Consider the following 22,045-nt stretch of genomic DNA (forward strand, 5'->3'; position numbering starts at 1 on the left):
AAATGTATATAAGCAAGTTTCTGATTTAAAATTCCGCTGTTTTTTCTGATATCTGTATTAAAAAAATGAAGGTATACGCTATTTATTTTATATTTCACTCGATGGAATGAAAAAAAGGACAATTAAATGAGACACTTTAACTTTGATTCTCCAAAAACGTTACGAGAATTAGGCCTATAAACAAAATGGATTGAAAAATGGCATCCACGTCTCATCCATTGTCACAACCGACAAAAAGAAAGTCCCATTCATGCTATCATTGCGCGTCAACATTGCTTGGCAACATGCCACACGGGCAGCCATGTGGTCGTCTGTCAGCATTCGTGGCACCCACCTAGATGACACTTTTCGCGTTTTCAGGTCGTCATACAGGATTGTGTGCACAGAACCCACAGAAATGCCAACTCTGGAGGCGATCTGTTCAACAGTCATTCGGCGATCCCCCAAAACAATTCTCTTCACTTTCTCGATCATGTCTTCAGACTGGCTTGTGCGAGCCCGAGGTTGTTTCGGTTTGTTGTCGCACGATGTTCTGCCTTCATTAAACTGTCGCACCCACGAACGCACTTTCGACACATCCATAACTCCATCACCACATGTCTCCATCAACTGTCGATGAATTTCAATTGGTTTCACACCACGCAAATTCAGAAAACTAATGATTGCACGCTGTTCAAGTAAGTAAAACGTCGCAATTTTAAGTATTTAAAACAGTTCTCATTCTCGCCACTGGCAGTAAAATTCCATCTGTCGTACGGTGCTGCCATCTCTGGGACGTATTGACAATGAACGTGGCCTCATTTTAAAACAATGCACATGTTTCTATCTCTTTCCAGTCCGGAGAAAAAAATCGGAGGCCTTAGAACTTGAATGTACCTTGTATGCGTCACAGTTGAGCCTTTGTTTATTATTATACTGACCTCAGATTACAAATTTTCTAGAAGTTTTTGGGGAAAATAAGTAAAATATGGGTTGGTAAATATCAAATCAGCAATCAAAGTCAAGTTTTAATGAAATCAGTATATTTTAGTACAAATGTTTGGTGCTGTGATGTCTGACATTTCAGCATATAGATCTTAATAGTAATCAAAATTATCTGGTTTCTGTTCTCATAGTCATTTCCTTCTTATTTCTCTCTTACATCATGTTCAGACCATGTGACACTGGTATGCAATATGTCAGTATGGTGAAGCCATGGCGGGTGACAGAGTTGGTAGCTTTTTTAGTGCCATGTGTTCCAATTTTATGACACATTCCTGAACAAGGCAAAACTACAATCATACGAACAACCAAGGATTGAACCATCTGACACTAATCTGCCCCGCTCTCCTCCACCTCACGCATACCAGTAAGTAATGTCAATGTTTTTTAATATTAAACTGTAGTAGCTCTGTACACTACAGTACTTCATTATAGTTACATAAATGAACTGTTTCATCCTATGGAAGTACTTTAGTTTACAGAGATTGTTGAAAAAGTAGTCCTTTAACAGAACTGTCACAGCAATAACCTTTTTTATGTATCTATAAAACAGTTCATCTAGTTTTGCTACATTTATTTATTGTGGAAGACTATTGGTGCAATTTCACACACAGAAGCAGGTGTGAATGCAATTTTAGAGGAAATCATTGAGTTTAAAATAACAATTACTCTGAAATTAATAGATTTTGGTGAAGCAGTTGACTAGTATAAAAATCTCTTGGTGTAAATGCTGCGTCAATTCAGGATAAAACTCCAAGCTTTCAATCACTACCTCCATGGTCGTCATCAGGGCTAAAACTTACGACGACCATGGAGGTAGTAGTCGAAAGCTTGGAGTTTTATCCTGAATTGACGTGACATGTACACTGAGAGATTTTTATTCTAAAAGCAGTTGACTATTTCAACAAAACGTTTGGTAACAGCACTTGAGAAATAAGGCTTCGATTCAACTTACATTAATATACCAATTTTACAGCTGTCATTAGTCTTGATCAAGACATTGGGAAAGTCAGAACTTTAAGTGTAGGGCAAGGAGATCTTATATCACAAAAACTATTGCTAGCTGTTGTAGATTTAACCTGAAAAATGAAGAAAGAATACTTGTTCCTGCAACATATTTGAACTGTCTTTGGTTCCCTAGTGTCAATGTCTTTTTCACCTGTAATATAGACCATGGGCATCACTGCAAAGGGGGCAGCATGTGTGAAGCACTTTCAACCTTTTGAGTATTTGTTGAAAAAGATACCGTTGAATGAATATATCCAAGCTTATGGTTAAGCTTACACATACTAAAAGCTCTTATGAAGTAAGAAGTAAGGGTTTGCAGGATTTACTAATGCCGTAGTAAATCAAATCCCTTTAGATTAGTAACTAAAGAAAATAGTCCAAGTTTTAATAATTATGTTGGCAACTATGGTTGATGGAGAGGGGTAGATAAGCACAAATCTGCTTGGATGTCTAACAATCTAATGCCGTGTCCTGTGTCAGTATAGTAATAAAGTTATAGTCAGTGCATATGCCAAGAGAAATTGCTGTGAAGAGAGTTCAAGCCAGTTCTTGAATATTGTCTTTTTAAAAGGCAAAGGAATGATGGTAAGTAAATATTTATTATACCATGTATTCAATTTCACTACAATGTAGTAGAACACTTGGTTTATAGGAATTTATCAATTGATTTTTTAAACTGATCTAAATATAGCATATAGCCTATTACGTTCTATACATGTTCCTCCTCGGTTCTTCAGCACAAAAAGGTTTATAATAAACTAGCAGTTGATACATTGGGGATTTGCCTGCATTACTCAGTAAAAGAGAATTATGCAGTGTAGTGTGAAGTTTTGGAGGGTATTCTGGCAAAGTAATAAGTTTCCAATATTTTCCATGTTTTAAAAGCCTAGGTCTGTACTTAAAACTAGTAAATACATTGTGTTGTCTGGCAGATCATTTTCAATTTCTTAAATTGGTGATAAATATTTAGAGATCTTTGTTACTGTTTTACTCAAATGGCTGAGCCAAAATTTGGCATGAATGAAGGTTTTATATCTGGAAAGAACTTAATACTATTAGCATTTCAAAATATTCCACAATTTCATTGTAATAGCTAATTCAATGATTTACATTGTCATTAACAATATGTGAGAAGCTGAGCCATTGCTTCCATTGACAACAATGAGTAAATACAGAATCTATATTGTAGGCCAGTTTATGATGTATACCGTATCTACTGAGTTGTCTGCCCCTCCTCTCCCCCCACCCCCCTCCCAATAATTTAGTGCTCTTGACCCTTGTGTGGATGAACTTATGCAATGAAAGGAAGAAATGATTACTGAATGTCTGCAAATAGATCTAAAAACTGCCATAATATTGTTATAATGGACAATTAACACACCAAGTACAAACTACAAAACTGCAACAATGACACCATACAACCAGGCAGGATTTTGTATTTGGGACAGTTTAAGGCAATGCCTGAATGCCCTGCAAAAGAAACAAACAGAAGTGTAAACAGAATGTCCTTGAACTTTTCTGTCAAATATAACAGTTTTCAGAATGATGCTCCCAATTGTCAGAGAGAGAGAGAGAGAGAGAGAGAGAGAGAGAGAGAGAGAGGGGGGGGGGGGAGTATCACCATTACGACAGTTTATGACAGTGGGAAATGCACTTTGAATGTGAAATCCATTCAAAAACTAGGGGTAGATAAGTGACAAATGATGAAATGCACAATGGAAATTACCAAGGGAGAAAGGAGAACAAATGACTGAGGATAAAGACTGCTGCAGAAGATTTGATTATGACTATCAAAAATAAAATGAAGGGGAGTGGGACTCATTATAAATAAGATTACATGGACATAGCTATTCTTTGCTGTATTTCATGAGATACAAGAAGACCATGGTGACAACCGAATGCAAGATGAGTAGATTACATCAGAAAATATGAAGGAGCAACTTGAATGTATAAGGCTGATTATCATGAGAGAAGTTGGGAGACAGCCTTCATCCAGCATTGGATATCAGGTGGCTGACAAATGCACGGCCAGGTGACAAGCCACTGTTGGGGTGTCGAGCTTGAAGAGGTACCAGAGGTTACACAACTATGTGATGTTTGTACAAGACATACTACACTTAGTGAAGGCTTATTGTGGCGCCATGTTGAAATTGGTGCCAGGGGCCCCCAAGTGCAATATGTGTACACAGTCTGTTTATAATTAATGTTAATAAGTTGTCTGAGTGGAAAAACATTCTTGATCTGGCTCTGGATAAATGATAACTTACGTTTGTGCGTTTAGTAAGTGTTTTAAAAGTTTTTGTTGCTGAGCAAGTAATTTGTAGTTTTAGATATCTTTAGACATAAAAACCCACTGGCAGTGTCAAAATTTTGAAGAATCTTTGTTGGTCTAGACCTAACAGCATTTTGCATTAATGGGACAGAACCATTAGGATAGTTATGGACATGTATAATGATCATTTTTGCTACAGTAGAGACGTGCACACTTAGTTCAGTACAACTGTAATAATTTCCAACTTTGGTTTCAACCAACCTGGGACCTGGGGATGGGGTGGTACGACCACTGGATACGCTGGAAGGCGTCCTGCTCCTTCCTGTAGTGGAATTTGAACGGCTCCGTCGGCGCTCTCGAACTGCAAAACATACGTTTATCAACATCTGCTTATCTTATTTACGATACACACAAAGCTACGCCCAACGCTATCAGTATGTTCGGCATCTGGCTTCGCCGTTTTATTGACAGGTTATTTGGCGCTAGATTTCGTACTACTGAATTCAGTGTGGGGAAGTAGGCTATTACGAACAGACAATGTCCTTAAATGTGCTATGCGTGGACTATCCAGTTACTAAACCATTTGTAGAAACACTATAGCCATTGCTGTCACGAGTACAAAAAGTGATTACACTTGCATATGTATATAAAGACGAAAAACCTTGAGCTGAAGATATTAAATTAGAAATAAGAGCTTGGAAACAAATATATAAATTACATTCCTGTAGACCTGTGTCACAGTGGTGTTATTTGAGAAAGTTATGTTCATTTCATCAGTATAATTTTGTACGTAATGGCACTTCATTATAAAAAATAACGTTTTGACCATTCTGTGCGGCCTTCCTCAGGGCGTATACTCGCTGGGGAGGGCTACCAGAACGTAGCCAAAACGACTATACACACAGTGAATGACTTTATGAAGCTGACGCAGCCAGCGGAACCCATACAGTTACAACAGGTTAACTACACTTTCACAGAGGAATGAATCCAATGTTTTTGGATTCAACGCCGAATTCAGTATCGGTACTAAATCAGGCTGTATTGGCCTAAGGAAGGAATAGTCAGCTGCCACCTAGAAAGAACCATCCAGTAAAAAATATGAAAACAAATGTAGAAAGCTGAAAATTAAAAGCCTGAGGAACGTATTCTCTCACTGCGATGTCTGTCAGTCCACAAATATCTAATAGTTAATCTTTTTCTGGAGGACACCAAACAACTAGAGCATTATCGCAAGATCACTTTAGGACAAACTGATCGTATTTACACTACCGGTATACTTAACTACCCCAACCCCAGCTAAAACAATACGTACTTTTCCCCGATACCTTGTTACGAACTGCCACTACGTATTCATGTTTTTATAATAATTTATTTTAATGGTCTTGTGTAACAACGTCCTGACTCCATAGGGAGTACACCAATCAATAAAAGATACGTTAGTAAATATTGTGACTAGCAATAAAGATGTCTACGAGAAAGGCATATCATTCCCATCACCTAACACGTTGCTCTAGAGCTAAAATACTAAACGTGCAAAAATTAGCAAAGAAAGTTCTCAGTGAAATAGAAAACAAGCCTCAGGAGTTTAACAACGGTATCGTACATAGTCAAAAGGAGGGGGGGGGGGGGGGACATGCACGGAACTTTGCTTTTGCTCCCTTCTCATGTTTCATGTAAGACTTGCAATTAAGACTTTGTTAGGAGTCTGGACGCGCGATTTTATGTTTGAAATTATCTATATATTAACGAAGTCGGACCCACCTTGCTTGTGCAGCTCGAGAAGTGTAGGAATGTATAGCCCGCCATGTGGACACACGCAGTAGTCAATTTTCGTCAGAGCCCCAGAGCTAAGTCGTCGTCTGAATGCTTCCAGTTGGCGTCTTCCAAAGTCAGGACTGTCATTGCGATGTCTATGCCAGGATTTACTCTTCAAAAAATCGAAGATCGGGAACGTTTCTAATTCACTACCCATCATACATTTCTGGAGAACTTCTCCTTAGTACGACAGAGAGAACTCCTACGTAATCCGAGAAATCTTTTTCAAAATTTAGAGGCCGTCTAGAAACACAACACTTTTCCATAATGTGGCTACGAGACTGTTACTGTAGCATTTCGCTCCGACTGTCAAGTGCGGTAGAGGAAAATGTCGCCAGCCAAACGCGCCGAAGAACTCACAGCTAATGACGCAAGGGAGTTTACTTGCTGTCTGATACAGCGACTGTACAGTGAGGACGAGACGTGCGCTGTCGGCGGTTGTTTGTGCAACTGCCACTCTGGGTTGAAATTACTGATGCAACAGCGTGCTTGCTAAGTAACACGAGCAATAATACACACACGAAAAATATAACAAAGGCAGTTCTAGAAATTCAGAACATAATTCCAAGGAACGATATCTCTTACTATTACCACGCCTGTTATAGAGTTTCAAAGTAATTTCATGAAACAAAAGTAATAACAATTTGCATATTGTCATTTCATATCCACTAGGATATCACATCTACTTTCATAGCCCGCAAGCTTTTGCGCGGTACATGGAGGATGGTGTCTCGTTCAAGTATTCACTCGTATTAAACGGGCTGCTTCTGTGTCGGTTGCGACTTCGTTCACGGAGATAAGGTCACTCGACATGGGTAAGGAGCACAGCGAGTGTAAAAAACATTGACAGAGTAACAGAAAGTTGGTTCAAATGGCTCTGAGCACTATGGGACTTAACTTCTGAGGTCATCAGTCCCCTAGAACTTAGAACTATTAAACCTAACTAACCTAAGGACATCACACACATCCATGCCAGAGACAGGATTCGAACCTGCGACCGTAGCGGTCGCGCGGTTTCAGACTGTAGAGCCTAGAACCGCTCGGCCACTTCGGTCGGCGACAGAAAGTATTCCGACACTTAACCCATTTTTAAGATATTGTCTAAGAACAAATTATTGGGTGAACCTGAATGACATGTTTTACACGACCTGTATAAGTGTTCTAGTACACTTTGCCTTTGAATGTTGAGCGGTGACGAATTATTATCATAACAAAAGCGCAGGTCCCAAGCCTTATGAGGACGGAGTTGCAGATACCTAATCTTTGCGAGGTGATATGGTGACAAAAACATAACACAGGTGACGATGTTGGTCTCGCATTTGGGAGGAAGGGAGTTCAAATACCCCCCCCCCCCCCTCCCTCCACCCTGATCAACCAAATTTAAGATCTACGAGATTTTTCTAATCTCACAAGGCGACTAGAAAAGCAGGGGTACAAACAACTTCCATAAATATGAGCTACCATCAAAATACCTCGTAATTCTCTGTTTGCTATTTAATGTCTGTTAAACCCAAATGGTCTTATGCTTCTCTAGTTGTTAAGTTTAGTAAAATAAATAAATGAATAAAGGAGTAAATTTAAACTCAACAAGATCGTAAGAAATAATATGAAGTATTATTTTGATTATTGGCTATTTCGTCTTAATAACGACATTTATCATGTTCCTTCAGAGTTATTAACTTAATTTGCCATTTGTTAGCACGATTAAAGCCTCACAGTTTCAAACATTTGTGTACTTACCTCGAAGACTTGCGTATTCCCTACTCCCTTTCCATCTGAGACTAGGGAGTCAGACTACTACTAGCCTTTTTAAAACCCGCTGGTCTTTTATCCTGGCTTTTAACAGTTTATGTGATCGAGTTCCAAGGAATGTTACAGGAAATTTACAGTATTTACTTGTGCCTTAATTCAGAAGAACTGACTTTCGACACAAAGACGTGAGGTGACACCTTTGAATAGGAAGCAATTTACTATATGTTGCGGCAGTGCTGCGGGGGCGTAAGTACAGTCATGGTGGCCCCGAGAAAAGTAAATAGAGTAGGACCCGTTTTCTCTCCTCATTGTCAACTCAACAAAGCGTCACCCACATGTCGTCCTTCACAGGCAGTCGCCCCCATCCCACCTCACACACACACACACACACACACACACACACACTATATTACTCCATTATATTACACGCATTGTATCACACCACTCTCTTCCCGCTTGAGTCAGAAAGGGAAATAAGTAAATAAAATAGTCTATATCATTTTAAATATGTTGATGAAGTAAAGTACAATCTTAACAAGATTCTCCAATTTAATCATACAGGAAACAGCTATTCGTCCCTACATCATTGCACATGACAAATACTGAACATTACAGAAGGTGTATTTTAATTAAGCGCAAACCAAAACTGTTTCATATGAGAATGTTTATATGACTTCTTACTTCCAGAATAAAAACGGAAAAAAATAATTAGACTCTGAATAATATCACAAAAAGTGAAATAGTATCTAACAGTGTACTCCAAGACAAAGCAAGAATGAATAGATAATTTCAAAGAAGTACGTAAGGAAAGTATTCATACGAAAATGTAAATTGTTAATGGAATGCATTTGCTTCGTGACCCAAAATTACTTAATAAAAGGAGCTTTTTCTCGCATGTCCAAAATGATCCATCGTTTTGAAAAGTAAGTATTTCGTGCTGTTTTATTTTCTACATCTACATCTACAAGGATACTCCGCAGCTCATACGTAAGTGCCTGGCAGAGTGTTCATCGAACCACGTTAACAATAATTCCCTATTACTTCACTCTCGAACAGCGCGAGGAGAAAACTCTGGTTTCCCTTATCTTTATGATGATCGTTTCTCCATATGTAGGTCGGCGTCAACAAAATATTTTCGCATTCGGAGGAGAAAGTTGGTAACTGAAATCTCGCGATAAGATTCCGCCGCAATGAGAAACGCCTTTGTTTTAATGTCCACCTCAAATCCTGTATCGTGTCAATGACACTCCCTCTCCCTTATTTTTCGATAGTACAATACTCTTCTTTGAATTTTCTCGATTTACTCTGTTAATACGATCTGGTAATGATCCACAGCGCAGCAGCACCCCGAAAGAGGAATGCATGTAGGAGCATTCTCTTTAGTAGATCTGTTACATCTTGTAAGTGTTCCGCGAATAAAACGCAGTCTTTGGTTCACTTTCTCCACAACATTTTCTGTATATTCTTTCCAATTTAAGTTGATGGTAATCGTAATTCCTAGGTGTTTAGCTGAATTCAAGTCCTTTAGATTTGACTGATTTTTCGTGTAACCGAAGTTCAACGGATTCTTTTTAGCATTCATGTGAATGAACTCATATATTTCATTAATTAGGGTCAATTGCCAATTTTCGCACCATACCGACGTCTTCTCTAAATCGTTTTGCAATTTGTTTTGATCTTCTGATGACTTTGCAAGATGATAAACGACAGCATCATCTGCAAACAACCTAGGACGGCTGTTCAGACTGTCTCCTAAATCGTTTATATAGATAAGGAATAGAAGAGGGCCTATAATACTACCTTGGGGAACGCCAGAGATCACTTTTGTTTTACACAATGATTCTGCATCAGTTACTACGAACTGCGAATTTTCTAACAGGAAATCACGAATCCTGTCACATAACTGAGACGATATTCCGTAAGCACACAATTTGACTACAAGCCGCTTGTGAGTTACAGTGTCAAAAACGTCCTGGAAATCTAGATATACGGGCTCAATTTGAAATCCCTTGCCGATAGCACTTAGTACTTCAAGCGAGTAAAGAGTTAGTTGTGTTTCACAGAAACGGTGTTTTCTAAATTCATGTTGACTGTGTGTCAGTAGACTGTTATCTTCGAGGTAACTTACAATGTTCGAACACAACATATGTTCCGAAATCCTGCTGCATATCGACGTAAATGATATGGGCCGGTAATTTTGTGGATTACTCCTACTGCCTTTCTTGGATATTACTGTGACCTGTGTAACTTTCCAGTCTTTAGGTACGGATCTTTCATCGATCGAGTAGTTCTACAAGTTTGTGAAGTATGGAGCTATTGCATCAGTATACTCTGAAAGGAACGTAATTGGCATACAGTCTGGGCGGGAGGCCTTGCTTTTATTAAGTCATTCAAGCTGCTTCATTACTCCAAGGATATCTATTTTTAGGTTGGTAACTGTCCTTGATTCTAATTTTGGAATATTTACTTCGTCGTCTTTGAAGGAGTACGGGAAGGCTGTGTTTAGTAACTGTGCTTTAGCAGCACTGTCGTCGACAGTATTTCCATTGCTATCGCACAGAGAAGGCACTGACATTGTCTTGCCGCTAGCATACTTTGCATACGACCAGAATGTCTTTTGATTTTCTGCCAGGTTTCGAGACATAGGCCGGCCGGTGTGGCCGAGCGGTTCTAGGCGCTTCAGTCTGGAACCGCGCGACCGCTAAGGTCGCGGGTTCGAATCCTACCTCGGGCATGGATGTGTGTGATGTCCTTAGATTAGTTAGGTTTAAGTAGTTCTAAGTTCTAGGGGACTGATGACCTCAGATGTTAAGTCCAATAGTGTGCAGAGCCATTTTTTTTCGAGACAAAGTTTCGTTGTGGAAACTGTTATAAGCACGTCGCACTGAAGCCCGCGCTAAATTTCGAGCTTTTGTAAGAGATCTCCAATCTTGGAGATTTTGCATTCGTTTGAAATTGGCATGCTTTTTTCACTCTTTCTGCTACAGTGTCCTGACCCGTTTTGCGTACCAAGGCGGCTCAATTCCGTCGTTTGTTAATTTATTTGGTGTAAATATATCAATGGCTGTCGATACTATTTCTTTGATTGTAAGCCACATCTGGCCAACACTTAACGGTACATTATTAATGTGGAAGGAGTGGAGATTGTCTCTCAGGTAGGCGTCAAGCGAATTTCTATCTGCTTTTATGAATAGATATATTTTTCGTTTATTTTTGGAGGATTTGGGAGTTACAATATTCAGTCTCGCTACGATAACCCCGTATTCACTAATCCCTGTATCCATTTTATGCTCGTTATTAGCTCAGGATTATTTGTTGGTAAGAGATCAAGTTTGTTTTCGCAGCCGTTTAGTATTCGTCTGGGCTCGTGAACTAACTGCTCGAAATAATTTTCAGAGAATGCGTTTAGCACAATTTCAGATGATGTTTCATACGTACCTCCGGATTTAAACATGTATTTTCGCCAAAATATCGAGGGTAAGTTGACGTCACCACCAACTATAATTGTTTGAGCCAGGTGCGTGTTTGAAATTAGACTCAAGTTTTCTTTGAACGTATCAACGATTGTGTCATCTGAGTTGGGAGGTCGGTAACAGGATCCAATTAATATTTTATTCCGGTTGCCAAGAATTGCCTCTACCCATACTAACTCACAGGAACTACCTACGTAAACTATACATCCACTTCCTCGTTTACAGCCTGCAACTCGCTGTAAATTGCACGATAGAGGATATGTTTTACCGCACCATATGTTAAAGTCTTCCATTCGCGGGTGGAGTGTGGGAAAAAATGAATGCTTCTGTGCCTCTGTTTTTTTTTTCTTTATTGAGTTTCGATGTTGGGTTGGCAGCAGCTTAGTATGCCGCTCTGCAGCCTACAGAATTTGTTTGAAAAAGATGAAGATAATAAATAATAAAAGCAGGCGATAAAATCGGCGACTTAAATGGTAAAATGACGGAAAATCGTGGAACTTAAAACATGAAACATAGGGCTGATGATGCTAATAAAATACATATGAAGCAGACAGGTAAAATAATAGACAGACAATTAAAAAACACGGCGACAGTCTGATTTCTGTTCGCAAGAGATACAAAATTTACACCCAGCGACAGCATGATTTCTGTTCACAACACTTTGGAAAGACGAACAACACTGAACAGTCACTTGAACATTACACTAAAAAGTTGGCACAAATATGACATACCACAGCCGAGAGCAGACGGGTGTAACCTGAACAGATGATGGGAAAGAAAAGGGGGGGGGGGGAGGAAGGACAGGAAAAACGAGGTGGGGGGAGGGGGGAAAGGAGCCAATGGAGGATGAGGACCCATAAGAGGGGGGCTGGGAAGACGGGACAGGGAGTGGGAAAAGGCAGAGGAGGGGAATACAAAAGGATTCATGGGGGAGGGGGGCAGAAGGGAGGCAGAGAGAGGATAGGCGGAGAGAAAATAGGATGGAAAGGGAGGAAGAGGGAGCCCGGGGAAAGGACAGAGGAAAGGAGGGGGGGTGAGGATCAGAGTTGATAGGAGGGATAAATGGAGGGAGAGAGGGCATCATCCGGGAGGGGGAGTTGACGGAAGCCACCTTGGGAAAGGAGATGAAGGGTGTAGAGATGGAGGGTAGGGGGCACACAATAGTGAAGGCGTGGCAGAGGGCTGGAGTCGAAGAGGAGAGGAGCAACCATGGGGTGAGGGGGATCAAGGCGGCAGGAGGTGTAGAGTATGCGGATATGTTCGAGGAATAGGTGCAGATGGAGGACAGGAATGAGGTCATAGAGGATCCGCGTGAGGGACGGGAGGCGTATATGGAAAGCAAGGCGGAGTGCATGGTGCTCGAGGATCTGGAGGGACTTATAGAATTTGGGGGGGGGGGGCGGATATCCAGGTGGGACTGGCATAACAGAGGATGGGACGGATTAAGGATTTGTAAGTGTGGAGAATGGTAGAGGGGTGCAACCCTGCACCTCTGTGCGAGCTATTACATTCATAATTTTATCTGCACGATCTCTACGGGATGGATAGGAAGGGAGCTGAAGAACATTAGTGGTCTCTATGCTGAAATACGAGTCTTGGAGCTTTCCGAGCACTTTCATGAGAGATGAAAGACGTATTGCTTCGAAATCTGCCAGTTAAAAATTTTCCTGCAGTTCTGTTACACTCTCTCACCAGTCAAACAAGCCTGTGGCCACTCGCACCACCTTCCTTCCGTTGACAGTACTTCGAAACCGGTAACCGTTTCTGACCCATTGCAGAATGTAAGTATTAAAAAAAATTTTTTTAGCTTGGAAAAGAAATACACAGTTTTTGCAACAGCCGTGAGTTCTGTTAAGATTCATCAGGATAATATAAATAAAGTTATTACTCACAGCAGCTATGCTGGGAACAGAAGACCGTTTTTGACCCATTGCAGAATGTAAGTATTTAAAAAAATTATTTTTAGCTTGGAAAAGAAATACACAGTTTTTGCAACACCCGTGGGTTCTGTTAAGATTCATCAGGATGATGTAAATGAAGTTATTACCGACAGTAGCTGTGCTGGGAACAGAAGAGAAATATCACTGAAAGACTTAACTGCTTAGTTCTTAAGATCTTTGTCACAGGCGGTAGGTACGAAAACAGTTTACATTGCTACGTATGCGTTTATAACATAATTCATACTCTCTGATACTTAGCCGTGAGTAAATGCTGTCAGTCATTGGATTAAAAAACATTTAAATTTTGTTACAGGTTCTGTCAGCCTCTCGTCCTCGTGGGCCCACATGTTGCCAAGGTTGTTTCGACTACGCTGCTGGGAAGCCCTACTCTTCTTCCGTACAGTCCCGATCTCTGCCCATGCGATTTCCATATTTTTAGTCGTTCGGAGCCCTGAAGAAAGACATTCGTAGCCGTCGACTTGCTTCGGACGAAGAGGTGCTCTCCTGCGCGCAATCGTTGTTCAGTAGGCAACCTCAAACATTTTGCATAAAGTCACTGACCATCTTGTCTCACAGTGGGATAAATGTATTAATAAATATGGCGATTACGTTTGAAGTAATGAACACTACTGTTTGTTTTATCTGTGTCGTTATCATTTGACTGCCCTTTATACTACTAAATTTTTTTTATGGACAATGGCATGTTATAGATTACAATATTATTACTCAAATATAAAGTGCACTGCTCAAGATAATTATGGAAACAGCCGATACCTGTGGTATTAGTGCATAGCTTGAGATCTTCGGTTTCAATGTATGCAACAGCTGAAGCAATTCGCTATCTATCGGCTGTGTTGTGCTTTACAGTATCAGATGGCCCTCAGAACGAAGTGAGTACTGGCGTCTCAGTGTTTTCCATTGAGGTACATAGATGGCACTTGTCGTTTATGGACGTCGTATTCAATCAAGCACATGCAGTACGGCATCTTAATGCAGTGCAAGTTTTAAGGGCAGTCTGTTCGATCCGAGAGGGATGGATTCTCAGTCGTGTCGCTCCAGGTGACAATGTATCTCCGTCTGTCATCCGTAGGTTGTGGACGCGCTACAGGGAGACAGGTCTGTAGACAAGGCGAGTTGGACAGTCCCACGTGAAGATCGATATGTGACCATCCACGTGTTGCGGCGTCGCATGACTACTGCCACAGGATTGCAAGACGATTTTAGAAAGCCACTGGAGCCGCTGTGTGCGATCAGATTGTAGGGAACAGGTTACGAGAAAGGACTTTATGACCCAGACGTACTGTTCAAGTACCCCACGGACACGACAACGTTTCGCAGCTCGCCTTCTGTTCTTCGTCACTGGCGAAACGTGTTATTGACAGACGACTTCAGCTTTCCTCTGACGCAGGGTGATGGCCGTGTTCGTGTGTGGAGACGCTGTGATGAGTGATACCTGGCATATGTTGTCCAGGAATCCGACCCATTCGGTCGAGGTCCTTTGGTGGCGTGGAGAGGCATCATTGTTGACAGTCTTACGGATCTTGCCGTTGTCCACCGTTGCCGTACCGCTAGATCATGTGGTGACTGCCGCTTACGGTGCTGACCCTGAATTCCTTCACATGCGTGATTATAAAAGTGCCCATGTGGCGGGTGTCACCAGGCGTGTCTTGCGAAGCCTGAACATCGAAGTACTGGAATGGCCAGCGGTACGTTCCGACCTGAACCCCATCGATCATATGTGGAACATAGTTGAAAGAAGTCTTAGTGGTCGTCCTGTACCAGCACAAAATCTCCTAGAACTCTCAAGGGTTCTCACTGCGGTGGTGATAAACGCTCACGGGAAGCATACACGTTACTGAAACTCTCAAAGTCCAATGAAATGCACTATGATGACAGAATGAATGAGTGTGCCCACTTTGTTTTCGACACCTGTTGGTCATTTCATTTCTTGTTAATGAGCGGGAATGTAATGGTATTTGGATGTGTAAATTTGAGAAAAATAAAGGTATACTTTGGTAAGATAGCCGGTCCTCAGTTACTATTCAATGATATATGGCAGCCGCCCAATGCCATGTTCCCCTAATTCTTTTGGGTAGTGTATTAATATGTGAATTTTAGGTAACGTTTCCTCGACCGAGACGTCATATATACAGTTAGAATCCTGAGGTGCTGGAAATCAATTACAAAAATTTGAACGTCGATAGCATGACTAGTTCATGAAAAGCTTAGCTTTACTAAGATGGCGGAAAACACATTAATTGTTTTCTATTCAAATTGGTTTTCCTCCTCGTTAGGATCGGAAAGATATTAAGAAACCGCACTTTCTGGTTGTCTTCCACCAGTAAAGTTCACATGCTTGAAAAAGCCTTTTATTAGGCCCCAGACAATTTTGAAAAAGCACACTATTTTCCCTTTGTGCAAGGAGATCACTGTGCATTGATCTGAGTTTTCGAAACATCTCGTAGTTGGGCATTCGGTCATTACTGTCCGGTTTACTTTATTTTATTTATTAGTCTCGATGACAGCGTCAGTTTGCTTCTCGTTCGTATGGAGATGAAAACGTCGGCTGGAGTGGCCGAGCGGTTCTAGGCGCTACAGCCCGGAACCGCGCGACCGCTACGGTCGCAGGTTCGAATCCTGCCTCGGGCATGGATGTGTGTGATGTCCTTAGGTTAGTTAGGTTTAAGTAATTCTAAGTTCTAGGGGACTGATGACCTCAGAAGTTAAGTCCCATAGTGCTCAGAGCCATTTGAACCATTTTGAACAAAGTTCACGGTATGCTAAATGGACACGTGTCACATTATTTATTTAAGGGTCTTTAGTAGAACCTGCTGCGTAGGGCTACAAAAGCATGCTGACTGCAACGATGCGTGGAAGTAGTCTTCATGACATGAACAGAAAATCTCTCATCTTAATCTCATCTCTGCCGCATGCGAGCTTCTGCAGCTTAACTCCAGGTGTTAGTGAAGGTTTCCTCTGAACAACTCGTTGTGGAATACATATTGACCTACTGCATATCCGCTTACAAGGAAGCATCGACAACTCAATCTAATATTTTAAGAAGAAAATACGTACACTTGCAAGATATCAGCCCCACCGAAAATTTGGGCCGTAATTCTGATAGTACGAAGTTATGGCCTTATGAATGTACGACATTTAAAATTGGCGCGCACCTGTTGTTCGTCACTCGCTCCGTCCCACTGTAGCCGCCCAATGCCCGAGCGCCAAGTACTGCACAGCGGCGTGACAACCAGAGGCATCCTATTTGAGGGATGCTGAAGGCGAGGGAAGAGGAGGGGAGAGATGGGCACATCTGTCAAACGTGTTATGAAATCTTGTTCGAGGACCCATGTATCCTATGCGAAAAATACACTCCTGGAAATTGAAATAAGAACACCGTGAATTCATTGTCCCAGGAAGGGGAAACTTTATTGACACATTCCTGGGGCCAGATACATCACATGATCACACTGACAGAACCACAGGCACATAGACACAGGCAACAGAGCATGCACAATGTCGGCACTAGTACAGTGTATATCCACCTTTCGCAGCAATGCAGGCTGCTATTCTCCCATGGAGACGATCGTAGAGATGCTGGATGTAGTCCTGTGGAACGGCTTGCCACGCCATTTCCACCTGGCGCCTCAGTTGGACCAGCGTTCGTGCTGGACGTGCAGACCGCGTGAGACGACGCTTCATCCAGTGCCAAACATGCTCAATGGGGGACAGATCCGGAGATCTAACTGGCCAGAGTAGTTGACTTACACCTTCTAGAGCACGTTGGGTGGCACGGGATACATGCGGACGTGCATTGTCCTGTTGGAATAGCAAGTTCCCTTGCCGGTCTAGGAATGGTAGAACGATGGGTTCGATGACGGTTTGGATGTACCGTGCACTATTCAGTGTCCCCTCGACGATCACCGGTGGTGTACGGCCAGTGTAGGAGATCGCTCCCCACACCATGATGCCGGGTGTTGGCCCTGTGTGCCTCGGTCGTATGCAGTCCTGATTGTGGCGCTCACCTGCACGGCGCCAAACACGCATACGACCATCATTGGCACCAAGGCAGAAGCGACTCTCATCGCTGAAGACGACACGTCTCCATTCGTCCCTCCATTCACGCCTGTCGCGACACCACTGGAGGCGGGCTGCACGATGTTGGGGCGTGAGCGGAAGACGGCCTAACGGTGTGCGTGACCGTAGCCCAGCTTCATGGAGACGGTTGCGAATGGTCCTCGCCGATACCCCAGGAGCAACAGTGTCCCTAATTTGCTGGGAAGTGGCGGTGCGGTCCCCTACGGCACTGCGTAGGATCCTACGGTCTTGGCGTGCATCCGTGCGTCGCTGTGGTCCGGTCCCAGGTCGACGGGCACGTGCACCTTCCGCCGACCACTGGCGACAACATCGATGTACTGTGGAGACCTCACGCCCCACGTGTTGAGCAATTCGGCGGTACGTCCACCCGGCCTCCCGCATGCCCACTATACGTCCTCGCTCAAAGTCCGTCAACTGCACATACGGTTCACGTCCACGCTGTCGCGGCATGCTACCAGTGTTAAAGACTGCGATGGAGCTCCGTATGCCACGGCAAACTGGCTGACACTGACGGCGGCGGTGCACAAATGCTGCGCAGCTAGCGCCATTCGACGGCCAACACCGCGGTTCCTGGTGTGTCCGCTGTGCCGTGCGTGTGATCATTGCTTGTACAGCCCTCTCGCAGTGTCCGGAGCAAGTATGGTGGGTCTGACACACCGGTGTCAATGTGTTCTTTTTTCCATTTCCAGGAGTGTATGTATGTAATGTGCGTACGGTGCATAATACACCGATGGAAAAAAAAATCGCAGCACTGAGAAGGAGTTGTACCACTGATGGCCGAGTGTTGGTTAAGAAGAGACCAGTTGAGGGCCTGCAACCAACCTGTTGCGTGCTCCACAGATTGAATCGACACCTGGAGTTATGGTCTGGGGTGTGATTTCGTATGACAGCAGGAGCACTCTTGTGGTTATCCCACACACTATAACTACAAATCTGTACTTCAGTCTGGCGATTTGACCTGCTGAACTCCCATTCATAGACAACATTCCAAGGGGCGGTTTTCAACAGGATAATGCTTGCCCACAACTGCTGTAGTAATTTAATATGCTCTACAGAGTGTCGTCATGTTGTCTTGTCCTGTCCGATCACCGGATCTGTCTCCAATCGAGCACATATGGCACATCATCGGTTTGCATGCTTTCATTCAACATTCTGGCCGTTACACCGATTATTAATGTACCAGCATTTCACATTAGCAATGGCTTAATCTCGTGCTTACATTAATCTATGATCTTGTATATAAGGTGTCAGGCAAATCCCACACCTTCCGTGAAAACCCTGACATGATCAGCAAATCCAGCAGTATGTCACATAGCTCCGAATAAATCGTGACATTAAATTAACCAAAGTAATACGATTAACGAGTGAGCAAATGGAATACCACAGACTAACACAAGAATGCCTAAATGCATGTCATACCTTCCCACCGTGAAACAGACGCAGTTCCGAGGGGAGAAACGAGAACAGAAGCCGAGAGCAGAACCGTGTTAAGCTAGAAGGCCCTACGATAAGGGACGGACACCCACGTCGCCAACCAACCGCCAGGACCACCTCCCAGTCCATGTTAAAAGATCTAGCCCTCCAGAAGAACAGTATGGGTCTTACAATAACACTAAAAGGGCCACACCAGCTGCAAGTTTTAGCGTGAGACTTTTAGCGTCTCTGTTACGTTGCAAACGTTAAAAACATTGCCCCACCACGAAAAGTATAACGTTTCTCATTGGATAGACAGAATTTTTGTAGGCAGAGCTTAAGGTTAACATTGAGACCCTGACTGGTCAGATGAAAACACAGCCAGATAGTTTTTCTTTAAACCAACTTTGGTAAATTGTAGTAAGGAGAAGTTAGGAGAGAGTTGCTTCAGAGACGGCGAGCTGTGTGGAGCTGCGCCGCCCGCCGTCCCCTGACGCTGCCTAACCAACAACAAGGTAATGAACGCACACGATGCCGCATAACAGCGCATAAAGCTTCACTCGGAACTGCAGAAGTCTCATCTGTTACACCCCCTTTTTATATAATACTAGTGTCGATCGTCAACTAAATCTCATGGTGTTCACATTTGCTACTTGAAGTAAAAATCTGAAACGCGATGATTTTTCTGTTAAATAATTATTGAGAAGCCACATCAGTCACTGTAATTTACGACAAGTTAGATAAGCAATTAAAGATAATTGAGGGTCACTGTAGACCATTTTGATAGTTTTCTCTTTTGCGAAACTTAATTTAAACCTAGATTATAGATGTGATATGGCATAGGTCATCCTTCGATCCATTGTAGAACTTGGAAACCCATTCAGGGAATATTCGTTCACATTTTTGTTGAACGCAGTTGGTTTTTATCATCCTGTATTAAAACATTTCCTTTTATCAATAGCGCAATTTATAAACAATGTTTTGTGAGTAGAATAAAATTTCCAATGGTAATCTTAACTGCTTTTTCGACGTTATTTTACCAGATAACTAAAAATAGGAAATCCTTGAACCCCTTGCACTAAATTTAGTTAGTATTGAGATTCTTTTACAGGGAGTGCAGTGGAGCTGACGCTGAAATCTTTAAGTATTTGGTTATATCATCGCTAGTCTCACTGAACTCTTCTGAACTCTACATGTCATGTGTGGTCTGGCGTCTCCTTACCAGCAACAGGTCCCAAGTTCAAGCTAGTCAATTCCCTGAAAAACACGCTCAGAGCGTCGTTGCGCGAAAGTGATAGGGAGACACGACTTAGAACAAACAGACACCACGCAGAATGTTAGATGCAATGTTAATTACTTAAATGTGCTACCTAGACAAATGTAATCCTGAAATTTCATCACTACTCTACCTTAATTATTTCTTGGTGCTGCAATTTTTTTCTGTCAGCCTCAAAAAGACTGTTGCTGATTTGTTCTTCACTCCGAAGTCTGGTTTGATGCAGCTCTCCTCCTCTATCCTGTGCAAGCCCCTCCATGTCCGAATAGCAACGACTTACATCCTTCCGAATGTACTAACTGTATTCATCTCTTGGTCTCCTTCTACGAGCCTCCCACACTTCCCTACAATAGAAAATTGGTGATCCTTTACTGTCTCAGAATTAGTCCTTAGCAATCGATCCCTTCTTCTAGTCAGGTTCCGCCACAAATTTCTTTTCTCCCAAAATCTATTCAGTTCTTCAGTATTACACTCAGCATATAGAGCAGTCAAAACAGCCTTCCGCGAAATTAAAAGCAACGACTGCGTAGCAGCGAGGAGAGCTCCGCCTACCATCCTAAGGGAGCCATGGGTCTGATGATGGTATTGTAGAAAGAACTGAAACCGGTTACATATATCATTAAAACATACATGAGTGATCAAGACTGAACTTTAGTCAAAATATAACAATTAATTGATCACTGCTTTCCAAAAATGTTTACCAAAAATGATGCATAAAAAGTTCTCGGTTTACTTGATGCTTCAAATTTGGATAAAATCCCAAGCTTTCGATGACTACCTCCGTCATCTTCGTCAGGGGAGAGTGCAACAGGAATTCCACTGTCAACTGCAGAAGAGAGAGGGGGTGGGTGGTAAGAGTATATTGAAGATCTCTATCAGGAGGAAGACTTGTATGATGGCGTGATCGAAGAAGAAACAGGAGTGGATATAGGGAACCCATTATTAGAATCAGAATTTAAGAGAGCTTTCGAACTCCTAAGAGCGGTGTGCTGACCACACGCCCCTCCTATCCGTATTCTCACCTGAGGATGACACGGCGGTCGGATGGTCCCGATGCGCCACCTGTGGCCTGAAGACGGAGTGCTTTTGGAAGATCGAATAAGGCAGAAGGGATAGTTAACAGTCCACCAGAATTTCTAAAATCTGTGTCAACAAAACGACTTTTCACGTTGATGTGTAGAATGCTTGAGTCTGGTGGTATATCATATGACTTTCGGAAAAAAGCATCGACGCAATTCCCAAGGTCAAGCATCTAAGTTGCTTGCAAAAAGAAATGAAATCAAAATTGAAGATGTGCTCGATGACGATCAGTTTGACTTTAGGAAAGGTAAAGGCACCAGAGAGGCAATTCTCACGTTGTGGTCGATAATGGAAGCAAGACTAAAAATAATCAAGACACTTTCATAGGAATTGTCGAGCTAGAAAAAGCGTTCGACAATGTAAATAGACACGTAATATACGATATCTACAAGAGTCAAGAGGGAAAAAAGAATCTAAGATAGGGATGTAGTTTTTCCTCCCTGCTGTTGAATCTATACATCGAAGAAGCAACGGCAGAAATAAAAGAAAGTTTCTAGAGTGGAATAAAAATTTAAGGTGAAAGGATATCAATGATCAGATTCGCAGATGGCACTGCTATTCTCAGCGAAAGTGAAGAAGAATGTCGTGTTGAACTGAATGCACCTTTCAGAATACGGATTGAGAGTAAATCGAAGAAAGAAGAAAGTGATTAGAAGTAGCAGAAATGAGAACAGGAAGAAACTTAACATCTGGATTGGGGATCACGAAGTAGCCGAAGTTCACGAAGTGGACGAAGTTAAGGAAGTCTGCTACCTAGGCAGCAAAATAACCCATGACGGACAGAGCAAAAAGAGCTTTCCTGGTCAAGAGAAGTCTGCTAGTATCAAACATAGATCCTAGTTTGACGAAGAAATTTCTGAGAATGTACGTTAGGACCACAGTATTGTATGTTAGTGAGACACGGACTGTTTGTTTGTTTTTCGTTTTGTTTCGTTTT

At 42.2% G+C, this 22,045-nt stretch overlaps 1 protein-coding gene across 3 annotated transcripts in view; it reads right to left on the reverse strand.

Moving 5' to 3' along the window:
* The window catches only part of LOC126158474 (uncharacterized), a 351,849-nt gene that overhangs the window by 20,075 nt on the left and 309,729 nt on the right, over positions 1-22,045 (reverse strand). For all 3 annotated transcript variants that reach the window (XM_049916457.1, XM_049916448.1, XM_049916465.1), the window contains exon 2: positions 4,523-4,622. In XM_049916457.1, coding sequence (XP_049772414.1) covers positions 4,523-4,622 — 100 coding nt within the window. The remainder of the gene's footprint in view (positions 1-4,522; positions 4,623-22,045) is intronic.

This window comes from Schistocerca cancellata, chromosome 1 (assembly GCF_023864275.1).
Source record: "Schistocerca cancellata isolate TAMUIC-IGC-003103 chromosome 1, iqSchCanc2.1, whole genome shotgun sequence".
NCBI lineage: Eukaryota > Metazoa > Arthropoda > Insecta > Orthoptera > Acrididae > Schistocerca > Schistocerca cancellata.